General features: G+C 43.4%; 1 protein-coding gene across 4 annotated transcripts in view; it reads left to right on the top strand.

Annotated features, from left to right (window-relative positions):
- Positions 1 to 9,839, top strand: part of CCSER1 (coiled-coil serine rich protein 1) — a 701,519-nt gene extending 691,680 nt beyond the window's left edge. For 3 of the 4 annotated variants that reach the window (XM_053404078.1, XM_053404076.1, XM_053404077.1), the window contains one exon: positions 9,230 to 9,839. In XM_053404078.1, coding sequence (XP_053260053.1) covers positions 9,230 to 9,715 — 486 coding nt within the window. In that variant the 3' untranslated portion in view covers positions 9,716 to 9,839. The remainder of the gene's footprint in view (positions 1 to 9,229) is intronic. The other variant, XM_053404079.1, reaches the window with a different exon arrangement.
- The last annotated feature ends 2,287 nt before the right edge of the window (positions 9,840 to 12,126 follow it).

The following is a 12,126-nucleotide window of genomic DNA, read 5'->3' as shown; positions in this document are numbered from 1 at the left end:
TTCTTCCATTTCCAAATGAAAGGTGTTAAATGGAGGTTATTTTTCAATTAAGCCATTTCTCTTTCAGAGAAATGTATGACTGGGAGACAGACCAGTAAAATATCTCTCTCTCTCTCTCTCTCTCTCTCTCTCTCTCTCTCTCTCTCTGGGACATCCTTACAATGGCCAGAGCCTGTAGAAAGCAGAATCGAACTCTCTTCTTGTCAGCTGATGAGCAATCTAAATTCAGTCTTGATTTTTGCAGAGATTGGCTGCACCAGTGATCTCCCCACGGGAAACTCACTTGTGCAGCTGAACCAACCATGACTGAACTCCCCACCCATCAGTTGATATGTGGGGAGTTCAAACCTGCTTTCTCTGGGGATTGGCTGTATAAGCAGTTACCCACCTTCATCTCTGCTTACCCACAGACACCTAATGATGTCAGGTGTGCAGCAGATGAGCATTATCTGGGCAAAGGCAGATTTGGGGCAGCATGTCTGGTTCTACCACACTGGGTGCTGAGCCTGGGTGCTGCTGCAGGGAACTGCAACTATAACATAGTGAATTGAGCGGAACAGAAGGCAAGAGGTGGGGATTTTTGCCTCACACAGTGCACTGCTGAAATTTGAAAAACCAAAGTCTGTGTCTAATTTGGGGGAAATGGCCTTGTAGGCAAAATGGAGAGGCAGAACAGGTTAAATATGCCCCACAGGCAGAGGCTCCCCACCCCTGTCCTACAAGGTGGTGTCAACTGAGATTATAATCTTTTGTATTGCTAGTGAATGGCCAGCTGGCATTTCCACAAATCACTGAAGATGCATGTCCAATGGATTTTGATGACTAGAAGTAGTAATGGGGTTGATTTTTGAATGGGGGGGGGGGAGGTTGTGGAAATGAATGTTTCTGATTTGGAATCCTCGTGCCCTTGGCCTTAGTTTTCACCTCTTCCCTTACCACTCAGATATACTCGGCACCAGCAGTGATGGAACAGTTGGAAAGGGCCTTCCATTGTGCTAAATGCTACTGCAGAAGCATCTTAGGGACCATGATCGCTGGGAATATTTGATGTTAGTCATACTCAGGAAAGACCCACTGAAAGTAATTTTGATGACCAACTTTGGTCCATTCATGTCAGTTGGTCTATTCTGAGTACAACTTTCTCAAGTACAACCAATTGTTTGTTTGTTTTGATAGGTGGTATTTTGTTGGGTGTGTGGGTGTGTGTTGGCTGCTGATTAATCATTGATATCTGAAAGAAGGCAAGTCATAATGCCAGTATTATTATTTTGACTGCTGCCATTAGATGAGTGTACATATTTTATGCCAATACGCAGGAGGGATGTCCATGCCTTATACCAATTCAGACTGCTGGCCTTTCTGTCTCAGCATTCTCCACATTAACTTGGCAGTGGCTTTCCAGAGTTTCCAGATAGGAGCTTTTTCCAGCCCTACATGGGGATTGACAACTGTGCTTCCTTAAGAACCTTTCCCCAACAGATGCCAAAAAACTAAAGTACTTGCATGCTAAAATAAGTTTTCACATTCAACATGTAAATCTGATTTTTTAAAAAATTTAAAATATTGTGTTCAAAATTTGGGTTGTGAATTGGGAAATTTCAGTAAATTTAAAATATTTTTGAATATTTCTTCCAGTTCTGGTTTCATTTGTATCTAAATAGCCTAACTCTGTTAGGCTCATTGTAAGTCATCGTGAGATAGCTTTAGTCCAGTAATAGGAATTCTGAAACCTGAAGCCTAGTTTTAGCTTCGGAAATTCATGTTACTTGGTTAAACTTTGCTCATAAAGCATTTGCCGGAGGATGATTAAATGGCCAGATTGTTTTCATTCTTTCTTCAGGGATGTCTTGCTCTCAGTCATTTTGTCATAAAAATTAAGAGCCAAATCAATTAAAAGATAATTAGGGGGTGTTATTTTCCCCTTTCTTGTCATAAGCACACAACTTGCCCTTTTTGTAGGTCTTCTGATTTTACGGTTGTGGAATTGAACATTTGAGCTGAGGGATAGTTCCACTCATTAACATGACAGCTAATGAACAGGTCTTTGCCAGCGTATTCCTTTATCTGGATCCCAACAGTTGTTCTCTGTCTGGGATGAGAAGCATGAACACCGGCAGTCCATCAAATCATGTTTAGAAGGGAGAAGGGGTAGAAGGATGTTTTATTTAAAAACACACACACACAAAAACACTATACTATGCAGGGGTGAGTATTTCGAGCAAATCTGTTTCTTCTAACCCCCCTTTTTTTCAATACTCATTTCCAAAGCTTTCCAAAGCTCATTCTTTGAACTGTTACTAGGAATTTGATTTTGGGGATACAGTCCTTGAAAGTAGGTTAATAATATCATATGAATAAGTGCATTTGGTTATTATCATTTTCTTGAAGTGCTTTTAAATTATAATGGCAAAAACAAAGGCCATGATCCACCTTATTTTTAGGTGATTATTGATCTTGTTAATCTCACATAAAGGAGACTTAAAAAGGTAAAGGTACCCCTGCCCATACGGGCCAGTCGTGTCCGACTCTAGGGTTGCGTGCTCATCTCGCTCAAGAGGCCGTGAGCCGGTGCCGTCCGAAGACACTTCCGGGTCACGTGGCCAACGTGACGAAGCTGCAGCTGGCGAGCCAGCACCAGCGCAGCACACAGAAACGCCGTTTACCTTCCTGCTATAAAGCGGTACCTATTTATCTACTTGCACTTAAGGGTGCTTTCGAACTGCTAGGTGGGCAGGAGCTGGGACCGAACGGTGGGAGCTCACCCCACCGCGGGGATTCGAAACTGCCGACCATGCGATCAGCAAGTCCTAGGCACTGAGGTTTACCCACAGCACCACCCGCGTCCCATAAAGGAGACTTACAACTGCTTTAACTTTGGGTGGGTTACACTCATACCCATACATATGGGGCTGAGTCAATTGTTTAAGACCACCTACAAATGTCCAGCTGAGATGCTTAAATCCAGAGTGTAGCTCTTAATGCGGCTTGGTTAGGAGGGAACTAAGTCAGAACATTTGCACATGTCCTTTGGATGTTTGTACATGTACAAGCATTTGTACATATAGCCTCTGACTCACCAAGGTCTTGGGCAAAATCCCTTTCCCAGGTAGTTGTGGTCTACTATCTCTTGATACCAGGGACATGCCCAGGGACTTTCTGCATGCAGAAGCACTCACCCTACCGCTTAAATGTGATGCAATGCAAGGAGGTCAAATTGAAAAACAGGGCATTAGAGTTTGTGTCAGTGATGATGATATCAATGAGTTACGTTGGGCTATTTTTGAGAAAAGTGGCAGACCTGAGCATCACTCTCACAACATTCTGATCATGCCTCTGACTGCTGGTGGATTTTGTAAAAAATATTAATACTGCTTCTCTTGCTTGCCTTTTAAATCCTAGTGCAAGACATAAAAATATTCTAATCTTTCTTTGAATGCTGGGATCCGACAGAGTTTGGGGATTTGCAGTGTGACGAGTTATGAGAAAGTTAATTTGAAATGTGATGACAAATAGCAGCAATAACATCCCACAAAATTTCCCCATTTGCTTCAAACGGTGAAAATAGTAGGAAAGATCTCCAGGTGCCTCGAAGAAGTCAACGTATATTAGTGAAAATACAAATAGCAGTGCATTTTTAAGAGGAAATATATTAGAGCTTTCAGCATTAATCCTTTAAAGTCCTTGCTGTTTCTCTTGGTATTTGTTAGAGTAGAAGCAGGGGACCTTTGAACTGGTTGCATGAGGCCTGCTTATCTAGGAGAGGTTCCTGTGCACCTGGGGTCATGTTTAGATGACCAGACTATGATGGGCAGTGATTGAGACCCATATTACCAGCTCCTACTGGTACGGATGAATTTTCTGCGTGGTTGCTTGGACAAAACTGACTCCATGGCTCCATGTGCCAAAATACCTATACTTGCATATAGTGAGCATAACAATGCATATATCTGTGAGATTTTCATATACAAATGCATTATGTAAGGCAGAATCACTTAGGGTGCAAGTAGATAAATAGGTACGGCTTTATATCGGGAAGGTAAACGGCGTTTCCGTGTGCTGTGTTGGTGCTGGCTCGCCAGAGCAGCTTCGTCACGCTGGCCACGTGACCCGGAAGTGTCTCCGGACAGCGCTGGCCCCCGGCCTCTTAAGTGAGATGGGCGCACAACCCTAGAGTCGGACACGACTGGCCCGTACGGGCAGGGGTACCTTTACCTTTAAGGCAGAATCACATTCAGAGCTGTGTTCTGTATTAGATTTCAAGCCAACTCAAAAGGCATGGGAACTACCATAGAGTAAGTAACTCATCTGTGTTCTAACCTACTAGTCTGCAATTCTAGTGGGTCATAGCTTGATCCAAGGTGGGTTGCCGCAGAAGCACTACCACCATGCAAATATACAATAAAAGATTAAGAAATGGCTCTCCCAATGTGTTAAGTGGGTCCTGGGGCTGAAATACTATTCCTGTAACCCACTTTGTGCCTGGTAAGTTTTGTTAGGTGGTGAATCTGCCATCTCCTGGCACACTTCCAGTGCTTCACCATATGTGATTTTGATGTACTGTGTTTTTTTACCAAGCATGGAGGGTATTGATGGAAGGCAGTGTTAGCTGATCAATAGGAGCAGAATTCAGGTGGTTGTAAAAAATGCAGTGACGGTATAGGTGCATCCTAAAATCAATAAAGAAGAGTGGTTCTTAATAAACTAAAATGAAGAACCATTACCCACTCCAGCTAAATTACATTCTGTGTTGGGTCGTTCGCAGCACTGGGAGCTGGTGAGCATAAAACCAAGATGGTGCAGAAATCAAGCAGTTGACATAGTAACAGATGGAATATAGACCAAGGAGCTGATTTTACTGATTGGTAAATTAGAACAGCAGTTACATAAACTGCCAGGGCCACAAAAGTTGCTTGAAATCATATAAGTATGGGAAAGTGTTGAATGGCTTCAGTTTTGTCTCCCTTCTTGGAAACATGTTAGATACTTTGCTTTCCTAAATGGCATGCTGTTCTGGCGATTTTTCGGATTCAAGAAGTAAGTCAAAATGCATGAACTTGGAAAGGTATGATTGAATGTACTTTGGTGATTCTTTGGGGGAACCTTATGAGGGTCACATGTCAGTGGTTGGCAGAGTTAGAGGCAGCAATGGGTGACACAATAAATGTTTTACCTTTGTATAGTAGACTAGTTTCTACAGACTCTCTGTATCGCCCATCCAGACAAGCAAGAGGCATTATCAGAGCGCTAGGCTACATTCCAGCCAGGCAAAAGCACTCAGGGTGAGAGGCAGGGCCAGTGGTGTGTGTGTTTTCCCTGGGAGAGTAGAGGGAGAACTCCATGGTCCAGACAGACTGACCTGGAAGACTTTGTCCCCTGTGCTGAGGTTTCCCCAGTCCTGTTCTGCATATTAAGCATTAGGCTTAATGTCTTAAGGAAGAAAAGGAGATAGCAGTAAAAGGAAAATCACAATAACCCTTTAAAAATATAGAGTTCTCAACATCATTTTAGGCATGATTTTAGTTTCTCACAGGATAAGATCCAGAGTCCCCAGGAGTGGAACTCTGATCATGGGCTACTCCTGCTTCAAAGAAGCCATTTGTGCTGGTTCTTCTTCCTGCCTGCAGACCCCCCCCCCCAAAGTTGCTCCATAGGCTTAAGGCTTATGTTGGAGGTGGTATGGGAGGCTGCAGGGAGAGCTCTCAGGACTTCCTCCAGCAGTATTGCTTTTCAGCCTTTTGGCTAAGATGAAGTGTAGGACTTTCTCCAGCAGAAGCTTCTGTTGGATCTTAGTCCCTTCTGCACATGAAAAGAGCCCTTCATTTTGCAGAAAGAAAACTGTAAATAACGCAAAACAGTTGAAAGGAGTTCACTTCTGAAGACCACTCCGGGGTGAGGACTGAAATTGTCTGCTACTCTCCCAAAATGTTAGCAATAAAAGATATACAATTTTCCTCCACTACACAGTTGTCTTCTGGGTTTTTTCCCTGGATGCTTATTGCAAATGTTTGATCCATTTTGTTGTCATCAACATGTTATCTCAACCAGCAGGACCTGTCTATTGCAGTTCTTTTCATTTTGCTTTGATGTGGTTGTCCCCATTTGCCGCCTCTTGCACCTTTGCTGCTGCTCATACATTTGTGGTAATGTTTGCAAAAGCAAAAAAGAGGCACTGCACCATTACAGCTCCCAAGTGGGTCATCTGCCTGGGATTCAAGTGCCCCCCTGCTGGTCTTCTCATACAGCAGGCTTCTTTTACAGTATGTGTAGTAGAACACTTCTCGGTATGAGATATTTCCACACACCCTTTACACATATCCATCCCACTAGGTTAATTCCAATGAAGTGCAGAATATGCCAATTTACATGGAGAAAATAGCTGGAGTAGAGATAAGCTTAGCTAGCATTTATCCACATTCAACAGGCTAGAAGTAGGCCCATCCAGTTGTCAGGAACAGGTCAGCAATAAAACACCTGGTGTCAGTGAAGTTAACTCATTATTCAAAGAAGGCAAAACAGCTCAGGCCTCGTGATCACTGCCCAGTAAGTTTTCTCTCAATGAGGCAGTTGCAAGGATTGAAGGTCCCTGCCTTCCTACCTCTCTCTAAGACTCTTCCCCCAGCAATCTGTGGCTCCTTTGCCTTGTCTCTCTTTGCTCCACCCTTTTCATTCTTCTTTGTGTTTTGGGAGACTGGGGCGGGGGGGGAGACTCCCTGGCTTCTCCAGCAGCCTGCTTCTCCTCTGCCTCTTGGCCCCCCTCTTCTCCAGCCTCTGCTTCTACCTTATGATTCTGGATTGCTCTCTGCCCCAGCCTTTTCCTACTCAATAAACCCTGTTGCTTCATTAGCTTCTGTTCCCTCTTCTCCCTCTGACCACTCATCATCATCCCACCACCAGTCCCCTGGCTCTGAGTCTGCTTCCTTAGGGGTTATCCAGCTGGTGCCTCCCACTTCTCCCCTGCATCCAGCCAGTTCATGACACCACTAGATTAATTGAAACTCTTTGTTCCTCCCCTTGAAATTGCTCAGCTTTTTCTGACAGTAAGGATCCTCAAAATAAGTCTCAAATTTTTATGTTAGGCAAAATATAGCAAGGCTTGAAAGGGCTGGTTTGGGGAAGGGCTATTGTTCAGTGGCAGAGCACATGCTTTGCTTCTGGAAGGTCGAAAGTTCAATCCCTGACATCTCCAGGTAAGACTGGAGAAAACTCCTGTCTGAAATCCTGGAGAGCTACTGCCAGTCATTTTTGACCAACCTTCTCTAGGCCTGTGACCAGCACTTGTTTCGGGCTGCAACTCCCATCATCTCCCATCCAGGGTGGTCAATTGATAATGGGTGTAGTTCAACATATCTTTAGGGCACTAAGTTGGGGAAGGGTGTTGTGGTTAATATGGAGCTAGATGGTCCAATGGCCTGACTTGGCACAAGGAATATTTCCTATGCGCTTGGATGAGCATTCTTGATAGCTTTACCAAATTGCACCAAAAATGTCTACTGCAGCTCCTTAGAAGTGACTGTTCCACTAAAACATACCCAGCTCTGCAATGAGTGTGTGCCCTTCACTTGCCCAGTGCTTCCAAAATAAATAGCTGTTAATAAAAGCTAAGAAACAATAGAAGTAGAAAACTTACAAAGCATGCAGCTTTGGGGAACTCTGAACTTCAAGCACCGCAGATCAAAGCAGCTTTTGTGGCTTTCTTAGATTTAGTTTCAAGTGGCCGTATCTGAGTTCTTAAAAGAAGCAGAAATGAACACGTCAAAAGACATTCACTGTGTCGGTTTGCACTGAATCTAGGCTAATATTAGTTGGGTTTTTGAAGTATATGTAAATGCCAGATTGAAGTAGCAAACAAATTGGGAAAGGATAGAACAAACGTCTAATTATAGTGCCTAATAACTTAAAGGACAGAGTACAATGGACTCCTGTTACAGCTAGTTCTCACACATGAACCGGAGCTTTAAAATGGTAACGTTACTCTAGCTACTGAAAGGAGACAAACTGAAATGTGGTAATTGCGGTGCGAGTTATGACATACCTTTTAAAGAACTCCCTTGAAAGTTTGCATGGTCTGCATCTGGGGAACGAAGCATATTTAGGCTTCTCTCTGTCACTTCTTTTTTCTCTCAGCCTTTCATGCATGCATAGTTTAAGAGATTAGCATGAATAGGTTTTCGAGTTGCGTGTATGAGAACCTGACATTGTGCATTGTGCTGTGTCTTTACAACAGAAGAGAAGCTTTGCTGGTTGAATTTTACCTTTCAGCAGATGAGTTTTCCTTTCTAAAAGGAAGGTTTTTAATGTGTCTTCTCTTGGGGGAGAAACATAATTGCAGGGACGGGACGGAGATTGCATCCTGGTGCTTCTTTATAATTTAATATGGGTCAGCTTTGTGTGCAAGTGAGGGTTTTCCCTGGAGAACATGGTTGGGACTCTGATCTCAGCTTTGGACCTGTTTTATGTTACAAGGAGGAGGGTGTGGCTCGATTTTACTCCTCTTCAAGAATTTATCAGAGTGATAATCATGCCATCATGAGGGTAGGATGACTGCTGAGAGTACTTTCTCTAATAATGTCACTAATACCTGGGGGAAGGGCAACATTGGTGTGAGAAGTAGCCTGACCTACCTAATTACTTTCCTTATAAATTCCATATAGGAAGCTGCCTTATAGCAAGTGAGATTTTTTTTTTTGTCACTGAGCCTGTATTATTTCTGTGACCCAACTTTGGGAAGAGGCATAGCTCAGTGGAAGAGCATCTGTTTTGCATGCAGAACATACCAGGTTAAATCCTCTAGGGGAAACTGGTAGAGCATCCATTTGAAATGTTGCAGTGCCACTGCCAGTCAGTGTAGACAATGCTGAGCTAGATGGACCAACAGTCTGATTCAGCATAAGGCAGTTTCCTGTGCTCCTAAGACTTACCAAAAGGTCCCCTGGATCTGAGAGGGAGATATTTCACATGTTACCTGATCCTGGAGTTATAGCATGCTCTCTACCACTGAACTATCACAGTGCCTGCAAAAGTCCTCCATCCTTTGCTTAGTATGCCTAAGGATTTCTGACAGCTTTTGATATTTGTCTCTGTCTAAATCAGCCATCGGTGAAAATGCCTAGTCTGTTGCAAAGCTGCAGACATTACAGGGAACATTTTACATCCTCCAAGCTGCCTTGCTGTTAATACGTTCTGTTACTAATATTTCATCTCCTCCCTTTTTCTGTTTTCTTTGCCCCAGGCTACATATCTAAACAAAATGGTGAGCCAAACTCTCAACACAAAGGACAGAAAGTCAGCACATACACCCACCGAGGACCATTTTAGATATTTGCCGGGCAACCAAGTAACCTCCCACGAAAGCAAAAGCTGCCAGCTGTCAAGTGTGTGCCTCAGCAGCCTCCTGAAAGAAAAAGAAATCGTGGAGGTTCTCAAGCACACAAGAGAGACTTATGAAGCCCTGACTTCAGAGGTCAGCCAGAACGGCTTAGAAGGAGAAGCGCAAAGTGGCTTGAAGCCGACAGCCAAGGCCAAGAATCTCCCTGCTTTTCCCGGGGCTCCAAAAGATCAATCTCCTGTCCCTCGGCAACATTCCACTTTCATAGGGAGGCTGGGACAGCCTCCGAGAGGACCAATCTCCTTACACATGTACAGCAGGAAAAACGTTTTTCTTCACCACACCCTTCACACATCTGAGCTTCAGACTTTGGGCCAGCAAGATGGGTAAACGGAGTTGGCACGTATTTATTGAAGACAGAGCCCTACATCTGGCTTAAGGGGCCACGATGCTAATTTAAAACTGACTTTTTAAGTTCTCATCAGCTGCTACCTACATACTGTTTTGAAATTAACTATTGTTGTCTATGAAATCTAGGCGATCCCTGTAAAGTAAGGACTGGGAGTGGGGCGGTTGGAGGCAGGGTGGGGGCGGGGGAGGCTAGCATGACTTAAATGAGTAGTTGAATGTCTTGCGGAATTCACCCGAGTGTGAAATCCTGGATTTAAGGAAGTTGGTGACAAAAGCTCTACTGGCTTCATAGTGAATGGATGGGACCATCTCGATGGAACGTCCAAAAGACGCCCAACGTTTGTGTGTGTGTGTGTTTTTCCCTACCGTCAATCACTTGCATACCTAAGATTTCTGAATGCTATGTCAAATATAACATTCTGTTCTTTTAATAATGTTACTGTGAAAGTAGATGTTAGGAATGAATAGAGAATTTAGTAAAAGGGAAGAAAAAGAAACTCCCCCAATGGTACAAATTCAATCAAGGAGGTTTCAACAGTCTGGTTGGTTGTATTTTGGTTTCATTTTGTACAGTGAAGCTTTTCTCACTCATCATCAGACCCAGCCTGGTTGCCCTTTCCATCTTGAGCAAGAAGCATAACAGTTTATTGGGATACTTGAATGAGGTGATGAGCCTCCTCCCCGCACTTAGAAACCTTTTGAAAAAACCTAATGCAGCTGGCAGAAAGTGTGACAGAATGTCCCCATCCTTTGCACAGCTTATTTCCTTAACATGAGATGCAGCAGTGGCCGCCTACTAGAATGGTTTTAAAAGAGGATTAGACAAAGCAAAGCAAGGTTATCAATGGCTGCTAGTCATGTTGGCTGTGATCTCTTTCCACTGTTGGAAAGAGGGTTGCTGGGAATCACAAGAACGGAGAGTCCTATAGCACTCAGGTCTTGCTTGTGGAAATTACTTTACCAGGGTCATGAGTGGATTTCCCACACCAGACAATGTGTGTCCAAATGGAAGTTGACCACTTTGTCATGGAGAATGCCGTATGCCATGATGGTGAGTAATATACAATGTCAGTCATACTCAAAGCAGTCCCATTGAAATCAATGGACAAGTACATAAATTTCAGTGGGAAAATTCTGAGTGTGGCTTAGTTGGATATCACTCATTCAGGGATTGATATAATATCTGCAGTGGGATACTACTTCAGTATTTGAGGCCAAGTTCCGGAGTTAGTTTGCCAGGCTTTTTCAGTATCTCTTTAGTTATACTTGTTTTGCTAAATCAGTATGTCAGTAAATAGAAACAGGGGTATTGGATGCCATCAAATTTAAGAAAACAGTGGATTTCAAAAGCTGCATTTGCCATTGATAAACCAAAATGCTGTAAGAGAAGAGTGCTTTGCAAGGGGGCACATAATTGTCTTTTTAGCATCATATCATCATAATGGCATACAGAACACTTTTTAAAAGAACCAGAAATTATTCCACAATAGCATACAAGGTCTTTGTCAATGTCTTTATCAGGCTACTTAGCTAAGGTGGCCAAAGGTGGCAATAAGGAATGTTAAGCTTTGTTGAAAACATTGCATTAGATTCTCACCCCAACTGTTCTATATTCTGTGTTGAGAAGCAGGTGTGCATATTCAGATCCCCTGGCATATTTTGACTTGTGAGCAAAAAAGCATTACGTGGAATTTAAAAACACACACACACATCTAGAACACTGTTTTCCCGCTGACATGACCTGTGCTGCATTGGATCGTTCTTTGTACCTTTTAACCGTGGGTCAGAATATTCAGTTTTGTCTACTCCTGTCACCACTTGAGAATGGAAATGGGATCCAGTTCATCCTTTCACCAACACCACTCCTGGCTAGGTGACTGGTGCTAAAAAACCTGCTCCCGTTGAGTATGTTTCTTGTATATTTTGGGTGGAGCTCCTTATACACCACAATTCTATTCATGTGTTTGGGTGAATGTGTGGGGGGAGGGGGCTTAAAGGGATGTGGGAAAGCACATACACATCCGCTCCCTCCATGGCTCTGCACATGCTGGCTCATCTTCTGAACTTTGTATATTGTGCATGAAGTGGCAAAGGGAGATTCTAACAGTGTTTAGCTAACTGTGCTTGGAGGTTTCCTTGCCACCAGGACCCTTCATTATTCAGTATGCTTAGTATCAGAACACAGGAAGATCTGCAGTAAAGTCAGCAGAGTCAGCAAGAGTTGGGCCACTGGGAGCAGACCATGTACTCATACCTGCTTCCCACTTTAAGTGTGCATGCATTCACTCCAAATACATGAACAGAGCATCATGTGCATATCCTCAGTCTGGGGATCTAGAAATTGGGATCAATGAGCTTTGATATACCAACGCAACTTAAGAGCTCAAATT

The sequence above is a fragment of the Podarcis raffonei genome, chromosome 9 (assembly GCF_027172205.1).
Source record: "Podarcis raffonei isolate rPodRaf1 chromosome 9, rPodRaf1.pri, whole genome shotgun sequence".
Taxonomy (NCBI): domain Eukaryota; kingdom Metazoa; phylum Chordata; class Lepidosauria; order Squamata; family Lacertidae; genus Podarcis; species Podarcis raffonei.
This window is presented reverse-complemented; position numbering and strand designations above follow the sequence as displayed.